The sequence below is a fragment of the Drosophila serrata genome, unplaced genomic scaffold (assembly GCF_035046125.1).
Source record: "Drosophila serrata isolate PLE 108 unplaced genomic scaffold, ASM3504612v1 contig_71, whole genome shotgun sequence".
NCBI lineage: Eukaryota > Metazoa > Arthropoda > Insecta > Diptera > Drosophilidae > Drosophila > Drosophila serrata.
This window is the reverse complement of record NW_028256969.1, coordinates 219483-244357: the sequence shown is the minus strand read 5'-3', so window position 1 is coordinate 244357 and position 24875 is coordinate 219483. Positions and strand designations below refer to the sequence as shown.

At 38.5% G+C, this 24875-nt stretch overlaps 5 protein-coding genes across 11 annotated transcripts in view; 3 read left to right on the top strand and 2 right to left on the bottom strand.

The window, feature by feature from the left end:
• Positions 1–24875, bottom strand: part of LOC110176229 (trypsin-7) — a 57538-nt gene that overhangs the window by 5332 nt on the left and 27331 nt on the right. The window lies entirely within an intron of this gene.
• ome (dipeptidyl peptidase 4 omega) overlaps positions 1297–24875 on the top strand; it is a 77709-nt gene continuing 54130 nt past the window's right edge. Inside the window, exon 1 of the mRNA XM_020942586.2 lies at positions 1297–1918. Coding sequence (XP_020798245.2) covers positions 1505–1918 — 414 coding nt within the window. The 5' untranslated portion in view covers positions 1297–1504. The remainder of the gene's footprint in view (positions 1919–24875) is intronic.
• Dnaaf6 (Dynein axonemal assembly factor 6) lies at positions 7160–10334 on the top strand. 2 transcript variants are annotated; one of them, XM_086838680.1, is made up of 6 exons: positions 7160–7501; positions 7572–7810; positions 7876–8287; positions 8347–8498; positions 8562–8812; positions 9216–9417. In XM_086838680.1, exons 1-3 carry the CDS (start codon positions 7372–7374, stop codon positions 8137–8139), a joined length of 633 nt encoding a protein of 210 aa, XP_086694806.1. In that variant the 5' UTR covers positions 7160–7371; the 3' UTR covers positions 8140–8287; positions 8347–8498; positions 8562–8812; positions 9216–9417. The 2 variants fall into 2 exon arrangements, 1 of the variants encoding a protein (XP_086694806.1); XR_015272956.1 differs by lacking the exons at positions 7160–7501; positions 7572–7810; positions 7876–8287; positions 8347–8498; positions 8562–8812 and adding exons at positions 8871–9167; positions 9612–9750; positions 9803–10334 and having other exon boundaries at positions 9216–9551.
• gdrd (goddard) lies at positions 17759–18710 on the top strand. The gene has a single exon (XM_020942594.2). It carries the CDS (start codon positions 18262–18264, stop codon positions 18598–18600), a length of 339 nt encoding a protein of 112 aa, XP_020798253.2. The 5' UTR covers positions 17759–18261; the 3' UTR covers positions 18601–18710.
• On the bottom strand, positions 24201–24846 carry LOC110176276 (uncharacterized). Its single transcript, XM_020942593.2, has one exon. The coding sequence runs from the start codon at positions 24735–24737 to the stop codon at positions 24276–24278; it is 462 nt and encodes a 153-aa protein (XP_020798252.2). The 5' UTR covers positions 24738–24846; the 3' UTR covers positions 24201–24275.

Sequence of the window (24875 nt, the reverse complement as noted above, 5' to 3'; positions counted from 1 at the left end):
AAGAGAGATTTAAATTATATATTTCTGATCGGAATGATGTGTAAATTTAGGCCCACACACACACACACACACATTTAAAATCAGTGGTAGGCTCGTTGTATTTCACTTTAGTTTTTCATCATTGCCAACCTTTCATCTTTTCCGACGCCTTTTCACTTGCCCAGTGGAAAGAGAGAGGGAAAACACCGAGTTTTTCGCATTTTCATGTTAATTTGCCGGTGCATGAATTAACAAAAAAAACCGAAAGAAAACTAACTACAGAAGCCCAAGTTTATATACCCTTGAATTATATCACAATTTAATCGAGATAAATTTTAAAAAATTCATAACTAAGCTAAAAAAGCATTAATTTTAATTTGGAAAGCTTTCCCAGACATGGCTAGGTCGACTCGGCTGTTGATGACGATCAAGAATATATATAATTTATGGGGTCAGAAATGATGCATTCACCGACTTACAAGCTTCTGACTAAAATTAAAATACCCATTGTAAGGGCATAATGAAGAACAGAATCAGTTAATTTATGTTTTTGCATTTGCACAGCGGTTGAAGTTTAATTTAAATTACTTTAAATGTGCAGCCACTGAACTCGGCCACAGATGATGGGTTGACCCAATTAAGTTAAATGGAAATTCATTAAAAATGTCGCTCCATCAAATCATTACCAGATTTGATAATGTATCGAGTGTTGCCTGACATTCGTTTCATTTTGTGAATATGAATCGCTTAATTGTCATTAAATCGATTAATGTCTGTTAAAATGAATGTAATGTGTGTGAAATGGAAATGCATTTTCAGCTAAGTGGAATGGAAAATAATGAAATAATGATTACGAAGTTGACGGGTATATCAGTTGCCATGAACTATTTACTTTGTGCTTGTAAAATGAAATGTTATTTTAGGATTTTGCCATATTAATTTTGAATATTGAATGTTTTATACTAACCCTGGCAGGAATGTCATTTAAAATTCATGAATGCACCCAAGCAATCTTCCTTGAATAGCAATTTTTGCCAGCCATTTGGACACACCTTATCCCTTTGCCTTTACCCACAGCTGCCACACCAAAACCCGTAGAGCAATTTTCTCCATTTCCATATGGGAAAATCACTCACTCACTCACTCACTCACTCTTCTAATCAAAAGTCAACAATCCGTGCCGAATAAAAAGGTGAAGGAAAACTTTGCTTTTGATGGGCAGACTGAATGGGTTTTCCTTATTAATTGAAAGCATGCAAATTTGCCTCTTCTAATTTTCTAATTTCAAACTCTGATTGTTTCTTTTCGGGGCGGCAGACACCAGCGGCACTCGTAATTGATAATTGGAGGGAAGCGAACTGAGACACCACCCGAGGAGGAGAAGGTGGTGGGGCAAAAGGTTAGGCACCAGAACCAGGGGACCAGAAAGCGATCCACCTGACATGCGAGGCAGCGCTTTGAATCCGTGACGACAATCATTGCATCACCAAGATTAGCGGGCATTACCGCGAGTAGCCAAGCAAGGATGAGTGCCGCCGGCTGGCTGGACATGAATGCAGCTCTCCAGAGTCTCAACGAAAACTCAGAACCTAATATGAGACCCGGAACCAGGCAGAAGCGACGGAGTAGCTACGCCGGACGCAGTGCAGCCACCGCTGGTGTCCATGGTCGTGGCAGCATTGGCAGTGTGAGTGCCGGCCTTTACAAGGCATTCCGAGAGCGCTTCCTCAGCAGCGATGATTCCTCGGGGAACTATCGCAAACTGCGGCAAAGGGATGCGGAACTAGGACGTAATCCATCCAGTTCCACGGACAGCTCTGGCGAGGATGGAGAGGCCAGCAGCAGCAGTAGTGTGGAGGATCTCTTCGCCAACGAGGCGGACCGACGAAAGTGGCAGCGGAAAACCTCAGAGCAAAGGCGTCGGGCTGCCAGGAAAAAGGTAAGTGGTTTTATTAATAAAATAAATATTTCCCTTACCAAAAATATATTCCATTTAATATACTTAAAGGCATATTTAGGCCTTATTTTTATTATAAATATGGGGTTGAAAAATCATTTTAAACTTATTATTCAAAGGCTCAAGTTCATGATCAACTTTCATGTAATTGTTTCAAATATTCAACATTTAATACGCGCCACAGTATTTTTTATTTTTGAAATATTATAATACACAATTTAAGTGAAATAACAATTTGATTCTGAGCAAAAGTGTGGATTTATCTACCGGGTAAGTAGTGCCTTTTTTAATTCACATTATTTTGGTAATCAAAAACACACAATATTATTAATCCGAATTGATGGAATTCATTTAAGATTAGATTTATCCCACTTCCTTTATTTTTACTACCAATAAATGGTAAATACTTTCTTGATGTGCATAAATTGTAACAATTTAAGACCTGTGGTACATATTTTCTGTATATATATGTATATTTAAAGAGCTTTCGTCTTTCGAGCAGTTGCAGTAAAAGGTTTAAATTACCTGCTTTCCATTTTTATTTTCGCTGTGAGTTGATTTTTAAAATTCCCATCAGGTCTTCCCCAAAATCTACAGTTACGTGTGCGAGTTTATCAGACATTGATTATGGCTTCCAAATTGGTTCACTCTCAGCACGAACTGTCGCGTGAAAAACTATAAACTCTGAACATTCCATTTCCAATTTCATTTTGTTTCGTTTTCGATTTCGTTCACTGGCCCGGCTAATTTGCATTAAATTCCATCTAGTTCCCTCAGTATATTAGATAATTGCATTAATCACTTTGTGGTGGTCAGACTGGGTGAGTGTTTTTTATAACTACTTAATGAGGAATCATTTTACAAATGGGGTTACTGGACGCCATGCTCTGTTTCTGTGGCAATATGGTTTCACTTTCATTTTGTCTGTTAAACCAATTAATTTGTGTGGGTATTTATAGCATATTTTACATTTTTAATTTACTTTTATTATGTGTTGTAGTAACATTCAAAATTTATTGGAATTTGTAAATCTTTAATTGGTACTATAGTTTAGAAAGACAGACAGATAGATACATAGATAGATCGACAGCAAGTATATATTTAAATTGAAATCAATAACAGATTTTATTATATTTTCTATACACTTAACGTATATATTATATTTTCGGATGTTTAACTGTTTATAAGTAAAGTATTTTTAAATCTTAAATTCCTTATTCCCAGTGTATAATAATTTTAGTCAGAAACAGATTTATTAACCTAATAAAAACTGGCACAGTAAGATTTTCCTAATTGAAATTAATTCGTTTTTGACCTAGTTATGAATTTTTGAACTATATTAATAATAAATAATTATCATATTTTAATATCAATAAGAAATGATTTAAATATCTTGAGACTCGTCTTTGGGTTATAAGATCGTAGAATAGTCAGTGATTTCCAGAAGTCATTTTTATTAACAAATAAAAATATATATATTTCCAATCAAATGAAAAAATTGCAAAAATCTGCTCACTAAAAATAGCTTCCTTTCTTGTTTAATTTTAATCTTTGGGATTCTCAATTTGTGCCACTGTATTTTCTCATGCCGCCGAAACAGCTGTTGGAAAAGCTTTCACTTTGTTTACAAACAGCCGGCGAAAAGCTGCCTCATTTTCTCTCATTTTCACATTTTCTCTCATTTTCCCGAATTTTTTACTTTGTAGACTCATTGCTCTCTTGAGTGATTTCCGCAGTTCCACTCAAAATCTCAGCATTGGCCTCCTCTCAGCGACTTAAATCTGGTTGCTGGACCAGTTTTAGTCTTGCGAGGATTTTGGCTTAAACTCTGTTAAGCTGCGTTCTTCTGGGATTTTCTATATATATTTACCTTTTTTTATTGTTCTTTTCTTTTCTATTTTTTGTTGTGTGGGAAATACATTGCGTTGGCTATCATTTCGTGGTCCAGTGGGTTTTAAAGTAGCCGCAGCTTAAAGTAGAGCTCCCTTGTCTGTTTGCTGGTTTGTTTGTTTGTTGTCATTGCTTAGCCGCACCGTATGCCATGTTAGTTTTATTTTTACGCCGCTGCTCCTGTCTCGCTTGACTGCACATCCTGTTCATCCTGTTTTTTCCCCATTTTGGCTCTGCGGCCATGCTTCTTTTTTTTTGGGGTTTTTTATATTTATTTTTTTTGCGAATTATTCAGCTAGGCGCATTCTTTTTTAAGGATACACAAAGAGAAAGGTCATCGCTTATTTTATTTATTATTTTTTTCTGGATTTAGATCAAAGAAACTAGAGTTTTCTTTATGAAAACTTGAAGATATAAAAGGTATTTTTGTTGTAAGTTAATTATAATGCCATAATATATATTTCAAATTATTTAAAATGACTATTTTTAAGCATTTATATGACTAGACTTTCCTTTAATAGGGTAAATATTAAAATTAACTATCATTTTGTTGCAGTGCTTTTCTATAAGCATTTTGCAGCTGTGTTCACCAAAATAAAATGAGCGAAATAAATGGAATATATAAATAAATGGCCAAAAATTGTGCGCCGCAGTGTCGCCAGAGAAAGTACCAAAAAAATACGGCGAATGCAATCAGTAGACCCAGATCTATGACGGGAACTTGGCCCCCTGTTTGCTCTTACCAACTAACCAGCTTCTTTCTTCTTTAACTCTCCTTGCTCCCCTTATGTAACTCCAATTTTCAGTTTCCTAGAAAATAGAACCCAGAACCATACCTAGAACCAACCACTAACCATCTCGAAAACCCCCTCGCTCCAGGTGGTGCCTCGCCCGTCCACACATGTGGCCCAATGATTTATGCACGCTACTTAATGCCTTCTTAATTACATTTTATGTTACAACCGAAAAATAATAATATCTTGCTGAAAAACAGCAGACAAGGGTAAGAGAGAGAGAGAGAGCAGGGATGGCCAAAGGATGTGGGCCAGAGGCTGGCACACAAATCACATTCCTTTTCAGGGAGGAAGGACGCACGTCCCAGCTGCCAACACAATGCGGAAAATGCTTTCACTTTCACTTTTTTCGGTGCAGCTGCTGTCCCGCTTTTCCCTCCCCTCCACCCCATCACACGTCCCCCTTATGGCCATCATATGCGACTGAAACAAAAATCTATTTGGCAATGGCCTTGGGCTTAGGGATAACAGGGGGCAGGACTTGTGAGGGTCTCCTGGAGCGTCCGGGGGGACAGAGAGAGGTTCGTTCTTGTGTATTCAGTCAACACAAATTTGCGTGGCTTTTTTTTTTTGCACGAATAGGGCTCCCGACAAAATTTTTCCCCCATTGCAGTTCATTGAAATGTGTGCGACAGGCGAAATACAATTACACCATGGATTCATGTTCATTGTCTGGATGCGTGACGTCAGCTGGGGAGAGAGAGAGCCTCGGGGGGTGGGGGGACAGGACTTGTATCCTGGGGTGCATTCCAATGCGCCCCAATACCCTCTGTTGACAGCGATAGTTGGATTGCATGGCGGGCCCAAGGTGAAAGTTCAGTTACGTGATGTTTGCCTTGCTTTCGATGGCAACAGATTTCATTTTGGACTTTTGTTTTGTGTCAGAATTTAAATTAAAAATTGGTTTTTCGGGAGAAAATTTAAACTACAAGGAAATGGGGGATTAAATGTATCAGTTTTAAATTTAATTTAAACTGAGGAGGAAGGTTGCTTAATTATATATATATTATAGAAATACCTAGGGTTCCTTAAAAGCCCTTAAAAAGTATTACAAATTAAGAAGAATACATCGTAAACACTGAATTTGGTTCCTAAATAATATCACTTTATACTTGTCTACATATTTTTAAGTCTTATGAACATATTTTTTAGCTTATTAGGTTTATTTTTTTAACAAATTGGAATGATTTTTCATAAAGCCCATGACTATAACTTCCTTAAACTATCTCCCAGAAGGTGAAAAATCCCACAGGCTTTTGACTCTTCAAAATATCAAAATTGTTTTAAAATGTCTACATATTCAGCTTAAAACAAACTAAAAATAAGTTAAATTTTAAGAAAATACCTTACAGCACATGGATACAATTTTCTTGCTATAGTTACACTTCAAATTAACCCAAGCTGCAAATGACAAAACCAGAATCCATGGACCATAGACTTGGGTCGTTTTAAGATCCGACTGTCAAGTGCCTTGCCATTGAGCCGGAACAAGTGGGGAAATTCCTTTTCGAATGAAAAACTGGGCTTATTCCTTTTTGTTCTTTTTTTTGTTGGTATAAGCCGACATTTCGTGTTTCACAAATTAAACACGTAGCCAGGCTGGCCGCCAGTGAACAACGAAAACTGAATGCTGCAAATCCTTTCTGTCGAATGCCAAACTGGGGACCCCGCTGTGGTCCTGGTCGTGGTCGTAGCCGTAGTTGTGGCCATTGTAACTGAGCCACGACTTTGGCCCGGCCAGAACCGTGTTGTTAACTCAACCCCAGTTTGCCAGAAAGTCAAATTAGCGCTTACCCTCCCATCTCTTTCGCGTGAAAAATGCAAATTTTCTGTACTGTTCTGCTGTTCATAATTCGCACTGGCCCTGACCGAAGCGGAAGGTCAAGCCTAGAACAATAATTACACAATTTATAATTCACAAAACAATTGTTTCTGACAACTGAAATATATTTTTGTTCGAGCCGAGTTCTTGCTTTCGGGGAAAAAGTTTCCCACTAAATGGGTTGATGGTAGTTGGGCCCAGCCCAGCGCCCAAGTTTTTAATTGAAATGCCTAAAGTGGGGCCTCATAGTTTTCCTGCCAGTGAAAAGTGAATTGTCGCCAAAGGCGGGGAAAATGTTGTTGAATAGGGTAAAGGTAACAGGGGAATGGGGACATCCCCAGAAGTCCCTGTAACCCCGGAAACCCCGGAAACCCTCTCAACCCTTCGGTTCGGAAAAGAGCAGCTCACTAGAATTTTCCATGTTGCCCGGGAAATGCGAAGCCCAGTTGCCGGGGCAACAAAATAAACAATCAACTACACTTAGGCAAACTAATAAATTATAGAATCCTTAAAGTAAATGCATTTATAGTTCGTAGTAAATTAGATAAAATTCACTTGATTAAGAACTATATTTTAAAGCCATTTAATTTAGTTATGTTTTGAGTTTCAGTGAATTGCTTTAAAATTAAGATAGAAAAACTGTACAAACAACTGTATAAAACACTTAAAATGTTTCGTGTGTAGAGTAGGCTATGAAAATTCGTCAATTCCATCTAGTAATCTATGAAAATTCAACCGCCTCTAAAAGTTTATGTGCTAGACGTTGTGCTACACAATTTTCATTCAGTCCACACAAGCCGAACTGGCAAGAGCACAAGCTCCAGTAAAAAGTGAAAAAATTAAATTTTCTAAATCAAAGAAAAAAAAAACCTAGTAAAAAGTCGAAGTGATTTATAATTTAAAAGTGCCTTCCAACCCGCGTCGCAAATATGTCGATCTTCGACAATCCCGAGCAGCTGCGGCAGTTGCAAAACTTGCTGAATCCTAACCAAAGGAGACCCGGGGTTGAGTACAGCAGCAGCGAGGATGAGGATGACTCCATGGTGGTCAACAAGATGAGTGAGTAGAGAGAACCACTAGGGGCTTGTCTAGTCAAGAGACATCACATATTTATTGGATATTCACTCAGCTCCTGGTGGCATTGGGCCTTCCAAGACTCCAGGTTTCTCCACCAAAGCAAAGAGTAAAAAGAAACCAAATCCTTTGCATACGCCCTTGGTGGAGGAGCAAAAGAAACAGCCGGAGAACCTGGAAGAATGGCAGCTGCAGCAGGAGAAGGAGGACAATGACATCCTCGACTCTCGGAAGACACCCGAGTATACGATGACCTACCGACAGGCAGTCGGCACAGAAGATGTGTTCCTCCAGGTGAAACTGTCTCACCTATTTTTATGAATAACTATCCCTAAACTGATATGTAATAACCCCTGCAGATGGGTAATCGGACGGGTGCTTCCGCCAGCTGTGAAGATCTCATAATGGAGATCTCCCTGCCGGACGAATCAATGGCTGCCGATAAAATGTCGCTGAGTCTACAGGAAACGGAAGTGGATCTGGGCACATGTTTGTACCGCTTGCGGCTCCCACTGCCCCATCCTGTTGACGTGGACAGATGCCACGCCAAGTACGACAGCGAGGAGAGGAAGCTCAGGCTTACTCTGCGGCTGAAAAGGGAGTTGGACTTCGTTAACTTCTAGGAGAGAAACGAAAGAGTTACACGGTCGAGTACCATTTTTAAATACCCTTTCCACGAGGCGGTATATACTCTACAAATCAAAAGAGGTTCATTTGCACTAACACTTTTACAAGACGACAAACAGCGGCAGTAGTGAGAATAATATTTCCGTAAGTTAATTGCAATAACTATACTCACAAGTATTTATATAAAATTACAAAAACTACAGTACTACCAAGTACCCAAGCATCCGAAGTAGTTTTCAGAAGAGAAGTTTAATCAATCCCCATTGACCCCTGATGCCCAACAAGCAATACCCAGCAACATTACATTCTAGAAAACCAGAAACTGCAATTACATTTCCATATAAAAAATATTTCAGTAAGTTGAATTGCAGTAACTATTAAAATTGTAAATCTAAAACTACAAGAACTACATTACTAGGATCAGGACTTGTTCCCAGGCCCCGTCGAGAATCCCCTGCACCCGAACCATTGCCACCAACAGCTCCAAAGAACATCATCAACAGAAGAAGTTTTAAGAATAAAATAAATAATAACGGGGGACCCTTAAACACACAAGAAATTCCCAGCAGCAATACATTAGCAATATCACTTTTACAAGACAGAAAACATTTCCAACAGCGGCAGCAGTTTTCAGTAACAACTAAAGAAGTCCACATTATGAACAATTCAGTAAGTTAACTGCAGTAACTATTAAGATTTTGAATCTATAATTTTAAAAAACCTACAGAACTGAAAGCAAGCCTTGATCCCTACTCCCGTCAAAGATCCCTGAATTCCACAACACTTACGAGGCAATCAACATACACTTAAACCATAAACAAATCACAAAGAAAGAATATCTGCATCAGTCCCCTGTCTCTTGGTCGCAAAGTAATTCCCAGTAACACTACATTCACAATATAACTTTTACAAAATTAAGAGCAGCATAAGAGCATAAGAACATCCATTAACAATCCCATCATCAGTCAAAACAAGAACATCAACAGTAGCAGCAGTTCCAAAATGTCACAGTAAAAATATTACAGTAAGTTAAATATAACATTATTGTAATCAAAACTTATAAAATCTGCAGCACAAGCAGCAAATCTGAAATCAGCACCAATCCGATCCGTAAGAGCAATCAAAATTCAAAGAAAGGTCATCATCAGTAGCAGCCTTATACTAGATCCCATCTAAATTTATATATTATATGTATATATATATATATTACCACCAGCAGCTCCAAAGAACATCAACAGAAGTAGTTTTAAGAAGAATTAAATGAATAATACCCTGTATCCCGATCACAAACAAGCAATTCCCTGTCTCCCGAAAAAAAAGTTAAATCAATCCCTCTGACCCCTGATCACCAAGAAGCAATAATAGCAACCAGAAACTCCAATTACATTTCCACATTCAAACTACTGCAGTAAGTTAGCCGCAGTAACTATTAAAATTTTTAATCTTAAAATATAAAAACTACTACTAGGAGCAGGCCTTGTCCCCTGGCCCAGTAGAGAACACCTTGCAAAAAACCAAATATATGGAAAGGCGGCCCCAAAGAAACGTCCCGATCCCGATCACAAACGATCAATTCCCAGCAGCAATACATTAGCAATATCATTTCAGTAAGTTAACTGCAGAAACAAGATTTAAATTCTATAATTAAAAAACCCACAGAACTAGCCTTGACCCCCAACATACATAAACCATGCATATCCAAGGTTACTTCCAGTAATTTAGATCATTACCAGCAACAACATCAGTCACCTGTCTCTTGGTCGCAAAGTAATTGCCAGCAACACTACATTGAAAATATAACTTTTACAAAATTAAGAGCAGCAGTTCTATTGAGAAGATCAAATAAGAACATCAACAGTAGCAGCAATACAACTTACAAAACGGAGAAACAGCAGCCAGAAGTTCCAAATAGTCACACCTATTAGCACTGCAATCAACGGTCAACATCTTTAGCAGCCTTACACTAAATCCCATTTGGCATAATTTCCTTAAAGCAAAAGGACTATAATCAAGAAAGCACTGCAGTATAATACGTTAATAATAATAATAATGGAAAGGAAATCATCAGCCGCAGCCTTAGACCAAACAACTATAATCAAGAAAGAACTGTATTATAATTTTAATTTCTAAATACGATAAATTTATAGTGTAGTAAAAGTTTGGAAATAAATGTATCAAAATTCTCCGTGAATTTGCATATTTGTTTTATTTAATTTACAGATTTTAGAAATACTACTTAAGGAATTATTGCTTTAATTTAAGGGACAAAAAAAGCTAGGTACTTAAAATATAAAGCATTTTACCTACTCTACCAACCATAGAAAGACATTGATATACTTGCAACAGAATATTCAAGTACCATCAAATGTGAATCGTTCTGCGTACTTTTCCAAATTGATATGTTCAAAATTGATTTAATTCACTGACCCCAAGCCAATCTTGAGCAAATATTTTGACGCTAGAGCATTACTTGAATTTGGCCGCAATTTCAATTCAATTGTCGGCACTTTCGACTTGTTTTGCTACCAAATTGCGCATACGCCGCATGGTCCTTGCTGCCGGGTCAATCGCAAATTACGCTCAAACGAAGCATGAAGTATTCCTTGGGCGCTCGGGTAGCCTTTTATTACGGCGCTGTCAAAAATCACTTTGGCTAAATATTTGTCAAGCGCAGACAAAACCAAAGTCAAATACAACACAACCCGAGGGGGAGAAGTTGAAAATCGAGATTTTAGGTTCAGTTTTTTCCCTCTTCGAGCCCTAATAGGCCACGATTGAGGGAGGATGTATTGGGAGGAGGATTGAGATGGTGTGGAATTTTCTGTTGTCGTTGGATTCGGGGCACACAATTACGTCCCGCCGGGTCTGCGGCTGCGTTTTGCCTCATTTACCCTGACTGACGCTGGCACATTTCAATTTGCTCGCTCCGGGCAAGCTGGGCCCACTTTTCGGCACTCGGTCACCGGCAGAGACATGATAAAGTGTCGTCCTGCTCACCAAAGTATAAAAAATATATCCCCATATAAATATATATATTATATATTTATATGTAGAAGTTAAAGTTCAGGCAGGCACACAGAAAAGTCACAAGGGCAGAAGATGAAAACTCACAAGTTTTGGGAATGTGCGTGCCTCGTCCTCCTCATCTTTTTCCTAATGAAAGTTTTGCCCAGGACTATGATGATAAATCATCAGACAAGGACTCCGGCGACTGTCAACGGGAAAACTTTCAATTCAATTTAAATGTCCGAGCCCCCGTGGGCAGCCGGCTGTAAGGGGAAAGTAAATTATTTTACAGCAAATTAGGTGCGGGTGGATTTTCAAAGAACAAATTATTATAATACCAGGGCTTACTCCTGGTCAAATAATAATAACAAAGAGTTGTAGCTAAAGCACGCTCTGATTCAGCAGGCAAGCTTCGATTATATATTTATTCCATCCTCAAGAAACCAATTTCTCAGCCAAAGGCAAACGTTTGAAGACGGCAAAGGTAAACAATCCGAAATTGTATCAGCATTTCCCGAATACTCCTTTTTCGGCTCTCTTGTGTTCAATGACATTCAACAGGGAAAACAAACAGGAAAGTGGAAAGAACGAAAAAACAAATTACCATGTGTTGATGTTAGACTTTCCAAACAAACAAAAGGGAAACTTACCCAACCTACGAAAAAAATAGGAAAACTACGCAAAAACCAATAGAGAAAAAGGCTGAAAAAAAAAAGAATATACCCCACATTTTTTTCAGCTCATTTACACAAACGCACGTTCCAGCATCCGTGATGATCATCCTGGCCAGAACCACACCCTTTTTATCATCTCTTAGAAAAGTTTCCATCAACACAAATACATGGAAATGGGAACACACAAAATTCAAATGCAAATTGAGCGCATTTTCCCATGTGCAATGCGGCCAAGTTTTGTGTGAGTTTTTTTTTTTTTTTTTTTTTGGAAAATTCACCATCCACCTTGGGGGCAGGAAAATTGCCAACTTTTTAATATGTGTAAAATGCCGTGTGCGAAATACTTTAAACCCCAACATATTTATAACCAAACCGGAAAACGCTTGTCCTTGGATGTCTGTTTTTTTCGCCTGGTTTTTCTGGTTTGCAATAAATAATTGTTGCACTTTTCCACACTTGAAAAATGCAATAAGCCAAAGGCCACACTTTTTCCCCCAACGATTCATGAGTGTTTTGGGTGGCGCCAAGGCTTATACTCACGATTCTGATGAAAATTTAAAGTGAAAGACACTCTCATACTCTGCTTAATAGTTTTCTCTCTCCCCTATAAGCCACGATTTTCCACTTTCGATGCCATTTCGCTGGCTCCTCTCCCTGGTAATTGCCATCTGATTAAAGTTAACTCGGCTTACAGCTTACAGCTTTTCCGGCAACAAGTCACCCGGCTGAATGCGACTCACAGGGATCCCTCTCTGTTTGGTTTTTCCGTGTTGGTCACTGAAAGATTTTCCGGTGTTTTTTTTTTTTTTTTTTTTGTTTCTTCCGTTCCACATAAATCTGTAGGTTTTATTTTTAATTACCAGTAAAAACCATTTCCATGTCGACACAGTTAAAAGTTAAGCCCCCCGAATAAATTTCAATGAAAAAGGAATGATAAACACAGGATATATTTTTAAGGAGAAAGGCTTTTAAGTTGCTGTCTCATGTAAGTGATAATTGGAGAAAGTTTAAGAGAAATGATGGAAAATTTAATCAGGAAAAATGCATAATTATTTAAAAGGTAGGTAAATATTCAATCTTTACTTTAAGGATATCCAAGTCCAAGCAAAAGGTCCCCTTCTTTGTAATGACTTTGAAAACTTATTTCGGAATCATCATTATTTTCTCACACAGTTTGCTACAACTGCCACAATTTACCAATTTTCGCACAGAAAACACTTTTCACAGCTCATTAGGGCTGGCAAATTAAATGGAGGGATACCAGAGAGAAAAACACGGAAAGTTGGAAGTCAGGAAATGAGCTGAGCTGCAAGCGTTTAAAGAAAAGGCACACGAATATCACACATACGCCATGTGGTGCTCTGTGCTCCGGCATCTTTGGCAATTGTAGTTAGGCAAGAAGATGCCTTGTTGCTACATGGCGAAATAACAAAATCATTGTGGAATTTAATTAAGTTGCCTCGGTCGTCGGGAGCCACAGTTGGTATGAACACAACAGTGCCGTGCAGAACAGAGCCCATTAACACATTTTTCAAGTTTAATTCAACGTAATAACAAATTTTCCTAGGCACAAAGTCTAGGCGGAGGAGGTGTAGAAGAACTCTGTTGCGGCACTCAAGCAGCCATATAAATTACAGACAGACATGAGCAGCATATACGAGGACTCCGAGGATGCGAAAGTGTTGCCATTAAGTCGCACACGTGTTCCCCCAACAGGGCCGGAGAAAGTGGCTAGAGAAAGCAGGGAGCAGGGAGCAGGGAACAGAGAAAGACAGGAGAAAGTCAGACAAGTCAGTGCCAAGTGCCAGCGGCAGCTGATGGCCCTTCAAGCACATTTCTTCAAGTGGCTTCTATCCCGGAGACCGGCGCTTCCTCCCCCCTAATTAAGACAAATGTAAAAACTAAAAACAAAAAATCTACCAAAAAGCTAGGAAGAAGAGAGAAGAGAACATATGCAGGGAGAAAATTATTATTATAAATATGATATAGGAAATAGGAAAAGCCTTAACTTGAGCCTCATAAAAATTAAGAATTATAATTTATAGGTATATCAACTATCTTAACATATTCAGAGAATATTTTAATGTTATTTTACTGCAAGCTCTATGAAATACCTTTAATTTCTAGCAGTTTTAAATTTAAATTTCAAAAAACGTATTTTTAAACTATATAAAAAAGCTCTCTATGTTTTTAAATAATTTATTATTTCTCCTTTCGTAATTGATAATAATTAAGTACCTTTTTCCCACTGTGCACTGTGTGTCAGAACCTCTACCAAAAGTTGATAAAAAGACATTTTCACTTTAGTTCTTTTTGCGACCTGCATGTTGACACACGGCATTTATGTTTGCCCCAACATTGTCACGTGTCTCATCTGGCGCGTCGTCCTGCGGCAGCAGCAACAACAAATAAAAGTGAGGCAGCAGGACGACAAAACAAAAACAAAGGAAAATGACAAACGGAAGGGAAAGGCAAGGAGAGTAAAGCAAAAGCAACGGAAAGTAAAGGAAAAGCCAACAGCAACAGCAAATGTCAATGTCTCAGTGAATGTGAATGGCTTTCACCTCCACTGAGGAGCTGGGCGTGACCTTTTCGCATTAATCTCCAGCATGATGGCATTTTAATGCAGGAAACTCAACTATAACTATATGGTTATTTATTGTGATGGCGCTGACAGATGCTCCGCCAGCTATGGGATATGGGTTCATGAGTTATGTTACGTATGTATGTATGTATGTGTGGAACCGGAAACGACAGGAGCATTGTGAAATGGTCTCGGAACATTCAATTAGATCATCAATTAGTTGTCTGCCTCAGTGGCGGAGCAACATGTTGCCAAGTGATTTGGACAGCGGATTAGGCTAACAGCTTGGACTCCGCGTGGCATAAGAAATGAGTGGGGATTAAAGAGGGTTATGTCCTGGTAATATGCCATCGCACTAATTTAGATTGATCGAAAGGCGTTAAGTTTAATGTTTTATGTCAAGGAAATATATAATAATAATATAATACTTTAAGACTCCTTTCTTGTTCTTAAAGATATTTACTAAGTAGCAATTATCTATCTGTATATTATAAATTACGTATAGCATTTAAATCTTATAAATACTTATGTCCGGATATATAATTTCGAGATTTTGGTTTAAAGAGCAATGTAAATGTAATAAATCTAAAGAAATATCACTTAAATATATCAAGTTTCTAGAGATCCAAGATTTTAAGAGTTATTAAAGCCTTAAAAACCATATTGTATATGCTCCAAGAGTTCCTTGCATTTGTATACCAATCAATTATTATTTAAATGCTTTATAAATGTATGTTATATTTACAATATTTTCTGCGTGGTCTAGATAAATTATATAGTAATTTACACTTAACAAGACTTCGCCACGCCGAAGTTAATATACCCTTGCAGATAGAACTTCTATGACTAGGAATCCCTACAATATAAATTATATATATTTATGATTAAAAACAATGAAGTAACACCTGTTTTCATTTTGAATTAAAGTCTATCAACCACGAAGCACTAGATTAGTAATTTATATAAAAAAAACACAAAAAGAAGAAGAAAACTAAACTTCCTCGAGCTAGGGCCTTGCTTAAGTGTAAGACTTGAGAATCGCAGAGGAGAGCGCTCTATGAACCAAATTGTTAAACAAAGCCTATCTTTCAGTCGAAAGCTTGAAACTTAGTGAAGGAGTCATTTCCGACCCTATTATTCATATATATTCTTGATCAGCATCAACAGCCGACTCGATCTAGCCATGGTTGCCACATCCACTTGATCAAAGTCTATCAACCACCAAGCACTAAATTAGTAATTTAATAAAAGAAGAAGAAGAAAACTAAACTTCCTCTAGCTAGAGCCTTGCTTAAGTGTAAGACTTGAGAATCGCAGAGGAGAGCGCTCTATGTACCAAATAATTAAGCAAAGCCTATCTTTCAGTCGAAAGCTTGAAATTTAGTGAAGGAGTCATTTCCGATCCTATTATTCATATATATTCTTGATCAGCATCAACAGTCGAATCGATCTAGCCAGGTCCGGGATAAATTTAATTTTTTCAAACTTTTTGACAATTTTAAATTTTTATAAGGGGTATCGTTAAAATGGTGAAAAATTTACGAAAATTTGAATTTTTTTAATTTTTAAATTTAGTATGCAGATTTGTTACCCTAATAAAAACTGAAAATAATGCATTTTTGGCTTAGTTATGATATATTTAATATTTGACCTCTTAATACTTAGCTAACTTCAAAGGTATTAAGAAAATTATTCTTGTTTTTTTTGTATATAAAATAAGTTTTTAATATATGATTAGTGTGTACTTATCTGAATTTCTATGAGTAGGAATCCCTACAATATAAATTATACATATTTATGATTAAAAACAATGAAGTAACACCTGTTTTCATTTCATTCACCTAAACATATTATATTAGCAGTTCACAGATTTGCATTTTTCCTCTACACCAAACGATCGTTTGTTTGGCACCTATTTGATACAGCCGTGCGATTTTCATGAAATTTTACACAAAATTTAAGACTAATATAAAATGGCTACACCTCAAACTTGATGATGATCTGTTTAAAACTGAAATAGTTGTAATTTTTAATTGTATTAATTTCTCGATCGTTCCTATGGAAGCTATATGATATAGTAGTTCGATTTTTATAAAATTTTACTCAGAATTGTAGAGTATAATAAAATGGCTATATCTCAAATTTGATAAAAATCTGTTGTAAACTGAAAATGTTATAATTTTTTTTGTAAAAATTTTCCGTTCATTATGACAGCTATGTGAGCTATGACAGCTATATGATATAGTCGTCCGATCTGGCCCGTTCCGACATATTTATGAGTGAGAGTATATAAAAGGCTAACTACAAAGTTTCATTAAGATAGTTTTAAAACTGAGAGACTAGTTTGCGTAGAAACGGACAGACGGACAGTCTCCTTCACTGCGTTGCAAACTTCTGACTGAAATTATAATACCCTGCAAGGGTATAAAAAGTAATATGTAATAAGGAATATGTAATAAGGATGTAATACTTGTATATCCTATCCTATTGTCTCCACACCCTGATATTTTCCACTTCCAAGAACAGATAAAACCCCCTTTTTCGTGTGATTCCCACATTAGTTTCTCTCCGCCCCAAAATTCAATTTATTTCAAGCTGGCAAACAGTGCCAAAAAGTGAGACAAACAAATAAACAAGGCCCGGCTGAAAAATGTTGCCTACTTAGCAGCGCAACGGATTTTCAATAGGGAAAAGCCACAAAGTGAAAGACATCGCAAAAGTCAAAGCCCGGCCACAAGGCAAATGCCAAATGGCATTATCAATAGTGGATTCAGCGAATCCCCAGAAGAAATAGGAAGTGTGTAGAGTGTGCTGCGGCACTGGGTGCAGCCATAGACATGCAATCGCAAAAGGATACATATTGCAAAGAGTATATGTGTGCCAGCGAAATATATATGTGTGTATATATAGAGACATGCCATTTATTCCATTGAACAAAAAGTCATTTGTAAGTGTTTTTGTGCGTAAAGGAATTTATTATAAAGGAGGAACCGTTCCACAGCAGATTTATTGCTTTATTACGATGGGGATCGTGGGGGTATGAGAATGGCAATGGCAATGGGTAAGGGACTGGGAATGGGTATGAGAATCGGAATCCAGTTTGGCGACAAAGGCCAGAGTAAAAGTAAAGAAATGGCACTGGCAAATATTTAGCACATGAAGGCGAAAAACAGGCTGCAAGAGTGATGGGACAGCAGGGGAGCTCAACGCTTAAGGAGGAAGTGGATGAAAATGGCGAGAGAATGAATGCTGCATTTCCTGTCTTTTTTGGCCTTTGTCTTGGGTCCCTTTTTCTGCGTTCTGCTTTCCCAGCGGTGGGTGGTGGTTGTGCTGGGTGGGCCTTGAGGGCGTGCCACATCGTCGACATCGTCATCAGCATCATTCTCATTGCAGTCGTTAAGTTATAGACTTTGATTTCGTTCTGTGACTCTGCGACAACTTGCCATCCTCCAAGGAGAGAGAGACTGAGAAGGAGACTCGTTTCAGAGATTTATTTGCCTTGTGCCCCGGCAACGAATGTCGGCATCCATATCCTTGCTCCTCGGTCTCGCCCTCTTAAATGGCTTTAATTGATTTCTGATTTTATGACCCTGCCGGACACATTTCACACTCGATTACATGCCAAGTGGAAGGCGATGGCTTCAAAGATTTTGCATTTTCTTAAGGCCCTGTTAAGAATTGATCGTTAAGTTTATGGGATGAAAATGCCATAAATATTCAAATAAAATTCAATTAAATAGAGCTAAACAAATTAGTAGACCATGCCTTTGTTGACATTCTCTTTGGAATGTATTTGTTCAGTTTGTAATTTGAGCCACATCTAAAAGAAAAAAATCCTATATTATTTCTAAAAAATGTCTGACGACGAATTCGAAGAAGCCCTTAGCTGGGAGCACATCGATGACAGCCAGGGCAATAATGTCGATGCCTCTGTGGTGCCTCTAGATCCCTCCGAAGATGCCCAGTTCTCGGAGCAACAGTACAAGAATATCCAGGATCGACTGACACGCATCAATAAACGTATTATAATGGCCAACACTGCCCTATCCCAGCTGCAGGAAAAAATCAGGTCCAGAGTTTCGCAGACTCCAGAATTGCCAGTCGCTGCTGATACTTTAGCCGGAGGCGATAATCCATTCCGAGCGGAAGAAACTGAGTCTACTGAAGTCGGTGAAGAGAGCAACAACCAATGATTCAAATTGCTAAAATACCAACACACACATACTGAACTTGGTGGCTGTGATCCTCTAAGCACATTTGTTTGATTAGATTTGTTGCTAATTAAAAATTGCCATGGAGCTAAGTTGAAAGAAATTTTCATTTAATTAATATTACAAACACTACACAGTGTTAAGTAAGCCCACTCAATTATTACCATTTTAACCCAAATAATCACTCCTTAAACTTGTGTATACACCCAAATAAGGGATGTAAAAATATATCTTTCGCATGCACGATTTTCACCATAATTTCAGGCCATTTGCCAGCGCCATTTACAATTTATTTTGGGACTTTCCCACACACAATTGCCAAAAGGAACTTCCGCTATGACTTCTTTTTCGGGGAACAATAAACTTTTCATTGACCGCCCTTCACAAAAATGGGTAACCCCCGAGCGATTCCGAAGTGGCTGCACTTTGTCAAGGGCCCCTTTGTTTTCGGCCAAAGAAACTTTGCCATGAGAAAACCCAAATGAAAGACAAAGTCGGAAAATTTGAGACGGAAAATTTGCATTTGTGCACACACACACACACTCGGAAAAGACAGATTGCCTTGGGGCCAAACAAATATGTTAAAAGCAATAAATAAGGAAGGACATTCTTCAAGTTCGTCGACTGCCGCTCGACTTATTGCCAAAAAGATGTGACTGAGAAAATTGAAGAGTCAAAACCAGAAGCTAAAAAGCTATATATGAAACTGAAACAGAATCTAAGAACTAAACTGTATAAGAAGCCAAATACAATTTGCCATAATAGCGGCGACGCAGCAACAGCGTTAAATTATATGAAATATTTTTATTGTTAACTTGCAAAAATGTCAGAAGCATTTTGTCAGCTTGGCAAATCTCAGTGGCGGCAGTGGCAGCAATTGTGCAACGCGTTTATCATTCCAGCTGCTGCAACTGTAGCATGTTGCAGCTGTTCCTCGTATCCTGCGGCAGTTTGTCATAGTCGGGGGAATGTACTCCGTAGTCCGCAGTCCGTAGTCCGGGATTCCCTCAGTCCTTAGTCCCTCGGAGTCACTTGGAGTCTCGCATTTTGTCACAAACTCTCAGCTTCAAGCTCAAGTAAACTTGGCCTCAATGTTGTGACTACGCATTGTGTGTGCGATAACCGAGTTGACTGAGTGAACTCACCCGGCTGACTGAATGAGTGCCTCCATGGAGAACCCTGTTCCGAGTGCCAGGATAAATTCCAAACTTGTACGCGGAGTTAGAAGGCAAATATCGTAGATGGATATATTATTAAAAGGAGAGATATCTCACTCTGTTATTTAACAGACAAAGTCGTGGAAATGTAACACATTTTAATGGGGATGAGAAAGAGCTTTGCTGAATACAAATTACTTTGCCTATTATTTTTCAAAGAAAATACCAATTAAATATAAGCTATATGCTAACATACATCACTCAATTTTAGTTTTGAATTTAATTCCTAATTCAAGTGTTGTAATTGTCAACTAATAATGTCAGTAACCTGATACTAATATGAATACATATATATTCAAGAATTTAATTTAATTAAATAAACATTTCAACGCTTTGCATAAAATGTCTCTTATACTACTTCTACTAAAGCAATAAATGTGGATTAATTTCAATTAAATGTAACAATGAAAGAAATAGCAAGAATTATTTTGTAGTATCAATTACCCTTGACTATACAATAAATTATAATTCTGATAATAAAATAATTTGCTAGTTATAAATACAAAGTTATTGTTAAGACACTTGAAGACATTTGAACAAAACGACTTAAGTCCATCATAAAATCATTCATTCCTTGCATAAGCTAGCAATGTGAATGACAACAAATTTAAGTTAGAAACTAAGACCAGCTAAATGCACACATTTCAGCTTTTAATTTCCGATTTGTAGCTTTGAAGTCTGGCCAGGCATGCCCCTTCGCCTCACGTCATCCATTCATTAAAATTTCAATATGAGCATCGAATGAAATTCAATTACAAAATGCCACAAAATCCGAAGGCAAAGCCATGAGGCCTGCCCCACGCACGTTACTCTTTGCGACCTCAACACAATTTAGAATATGGGGAAAAGCACCGGGGAAAATAACCCTGGGAAAATCCCAAGTTCAATGTAACCTGTCACTGACAGCGTGCTGCAGACAAACTAATAATGTTGCCCGGCGATAATCGCAACTGGGGAAAACTGTTTTGGGGGAAAAAGGAGAAGCATTCAGAGCAAATCAATCGCACTGAAAATGAAAACGAAATTGAAACTGAAACCGAAGCTGAAGCTGAAGCTGATGGGTTTCGACTGAGAAGTGTCCTGTCATTTGGCCAGGAGGTCCTCACTCAACAGATATTTCGATACTGATGATAATGGTGATGCTGATGATGATGACGATGACGATGACTAAGTCGCGAGGGAACGGAAGTCCCCAATGACTGGCCATTTTCCAGAGAGCAGAGTCGAGTCAAGTTGAGTTGAGTTGAGTTGAGTATTCTTTTTCGTTGGTAATCTGTGGAAATTAGCATTTCAATCAAATCTACTTTTATGTGTCTGACTTGTTTTATGCCCCAACGACAGCTACAAAAGCCCCCATCATCATCCTCGTCATCATCATCATCATCCAGTGGGGCAAATGAAATTGTATCCATTCTGTTTATGCATTTGACGAGCCCCGAAAACGAGAACGAAAATTGTCGAAATTGATTGATTAAATATTTATTCATACGGAAGTGCTTAGCGTGTTTTCTTCCCTTTTTTTCTCTTTCTCATCTTGAGGGGATTCCTACATATTTATGAACTGCGGCCTTTTCCGGGCAAATTTCTCCATGTTTGTTGTCTACTTTTGGCATTTTTTTCCCTCTGGTTTGTGCCATTAATTCAGTTAACATGGAATCCCTTTTTGTGGCTCAGATGTTCGGATAGTTTTATTCCTTTAGCAAATAAGGATTTACTTACGATTTAATAAACCAGTCAAGTGGAAAATAATCAAGAGAATATTTTGTAATAATTATTAGGAACATGGAGTAACTTAATTACTTTTGATTCCTATTAAATCATAAGCTTTCCCATTAAAGGAGTGTGCGTTATTTTAAATTGGTCTAGCAAATATTTATTCATTTTCCCCAGATGAAGTTCTCGGCATTCCCGCATTCTCATCGTTGACTTGCGGATGAAATTTCCCCAGACGGAGGGGAGAACTCATCTCAACCCGGGGGGAGGGTGGGGTTCTGGGACGTGGCTCATTAATTCGGTTTGGTCCCCGGCACTTAAAGTCAATCAACTGGCCCGCAGGAAATCTTAATTAAACAAACTTGTTTGGCAAATCTTTTATAAATGGCCGTCGATCCAACACAACAAAAACAACAGCTGCTGGGGCCACCTAGCAGCTCTTCAGCTCGAAATGCCATTAGCCATGCTCCGGATACACTTAGCCAGAGCTCATGTTGGCCGGAAGTGGGCATCCACACACACTAACACACAGCCCATTCAAGCCGTTTTGATGGTTTTAGCACATTTTCGACTTTGATTTTTGGCCGCAGTTTTTAGCCCACAGTTTTGCAGTGAAGAGAAACCAAACACAATGGCTGTTTGTAGGCGGCTGCCAAGGGTCCTCCACAAATTGCTAAAGGGTCTGGCTTTCGGTGCTACTCACAGCTGCACTCGGAATTGCCTAGTGCTCCTGGGAGCATTTCACATTCTGCGATAGGTTTGCCCCTGCTCCTGGTTCTTGCTGAGTCTGGGGCCATTAAAGCGCTAATAAATTCTCATACTCATATCAATCGATGGCCGTGCGGAGACGTAGGCCCCATAAAGCGCTGTTTAATGGGCGAATGTTTGCTCCCGGCCTCATTGGGCACAGGAGCACGAGAAGTGTATAAATAACCAGTGAGAACTACACATATATTTGAGTGCAACGAATATGGGATACTGGGTATAAACCTTGGCACTTGTTATATGTTGAAGATGAAGATGAAATTGAGTTAATAAAATCGATTTTTACAATTTAAAGTCTCTACAAAATGTGTAGATCATGATCACAAAGTAAATAATTGGGAGAAGTTAAACTGGGAACTATTAAATGATAAAACAAGTCAATTTAACTATCAAGACTCAAGAAACTTTAATAACACTTTTGTTACAATGAGTTTAAGATCACAGAAATTATTGGATATACTTAAAAAAAATAGATTTTAAATAAAGAAAAGCCCATTCCATTGTTTAAAACTATAAACCACAACATACCTTTGGTAATCTACAAATACCTAGCACAAAATCATAAGCTCAGGCGAATCGTCGTCGTCATATACTGCAGGAGGAAATGGTGCTAGTGGAAATTTATGTGGCGAATGCACCGGAGAGTCATTGAAATAATGAACCGATTTAAGGTAGAGCCTTTATTAAAACCAAACCAAATTAAGTTCAACTAATTCCGGGCTCAAGCTGGCAGCTATTTCAATCCCTTTATGTCCAGCATGAACTTCGTCCTTTGGCCCCGCTTTGGGAGTGACCGCAGCATTCACTCAATGAACACCTTTTGAACCCCAGTCAGGCTCTTGATGATGATGTCTTTATTCAATGGTCTACGTCGTCGTTCCCTCCCTTGGGGCAATAAAGCACAAAAAAGGAAAGAAAAAACAACAAAAATAATAATAATAATGAAAAGGAAAAAGTTTGTTTGTTTTTCGCCCCCCTTGATATTACTTTAAATATGCAAAACTTCACTGTTTTATGTCCTTGCAGCTGTCCAGTTTGGCCGGCCACGACGAGGTCCTTGTTTCTCTCTAACGAAGTGCCAGGGATTCCCCTTTTTGAAGAGGCAGAAGAGTAGCAACAAAATGCTCACAAATATTATGTTACACAAAACAAAAAAGAAGACGGGAATAAAGTTGGAAAACAGCGTTATGGAAAAGTTGCGTCTGGTCCTGGGCCACTTTTGCATTACATTATCTCAAGTTTTGCGCTGGCAATTTCTCATGTTTTCCCCCCTATACTCTTAGGCATCGCTCGCATGTCCGTATTTGTATTTACCCATTGTCGTGCACATAAACATGCAGCTGACTTGTTACTGTCCTATCACCATCATCATCATCATCATGCTCAACGTCAGGAAAAACTTGTGTCGCGGAGACAGGACGAGAAAAAGTAAAGACGAGAGATTGAGAGTTTGGTTGAGTGGACAGACTAAGGAATACCTAGGGATCGGAAAAATTGAGCTTTAAAAGGGTTATTTTCTTAAGAGACTTCTTCATAGAAATGTTGCACTTAAAACTTTACAGTACATATATTATTATACCTTAAATCCCAGAAATCTCTACTCCCTTTCTTTTTCCCGTGTATTACCTATTTATGCACTCGTGCAACATGCCCCTTGTATATATATTTCAACGAGTACTGACGGTATAAAAACCGAGACTCTGATAAAAACTTTGCCTCATTTTCATGTCAGGCCAAATGAGTTTTGGAAAGTTGCCCTCTTGCCCAATCTCCCTGCCCTGTCCTGCCTGGGAAAGTTCTCTGTGCCAGTCGGCTAATGGTGACAGTAATTTTTAATAAAAGCTGCCAAGTGTCGACACAATTTGCAATTTGCTCACGCTCTTGGACTTTGACGGAATAGTTGTCAGGAATTATTATTTGGTTCTGCATTCATATCAGCATATTCAACAATATTATGTTTTTCTAGTGTCTGCAGAGAATTTGCTTGCGCTTCTTGGAGCTCTCCAGCATGTAATGAACGACACGCTCTTGGCGGTCTGCGGTGTCTGCGAAACGCTGGCAATAGATCAGGGCACCCTCCAGTTCCAATTTCAGTTTGATAAACTTGTAGCGAACATCCACATAGGACTCATCCAGCTCCTGGGCACTACGAGCTCCATATAGCTGGGTGAGAATCTCCAGCTCCCAGTCTGCTGCATGCAAGGACGAACTATCGGTTCCCGTGCTGGGCACTATGTAGTCCTCGTTGAAGGGCGCCATGGAAATGACATAGCGTCCGGGGGCATTGTATTTCTGGTTCATACCCTCCACAAGGGCCAGACAATCCTCCAGATCATCCTCAATCGATTGGCAAATCTTCAGGGCATCATCGATCTGCGGCGACTCTGTCTCAAGCATTGGTGTTGGATTCCAGGTGGGTTTCATTGTAGACTCGATACCGATTTAAATTCAAAATATGACAGGTGTTTCAGGGATAAGGGGAACCTAAAGAGACTCCTAAACGCTTTTAAGGCGATATATGACAGCAAGTAAAACAAAATTGTTACAATTTAATTTCCAGAA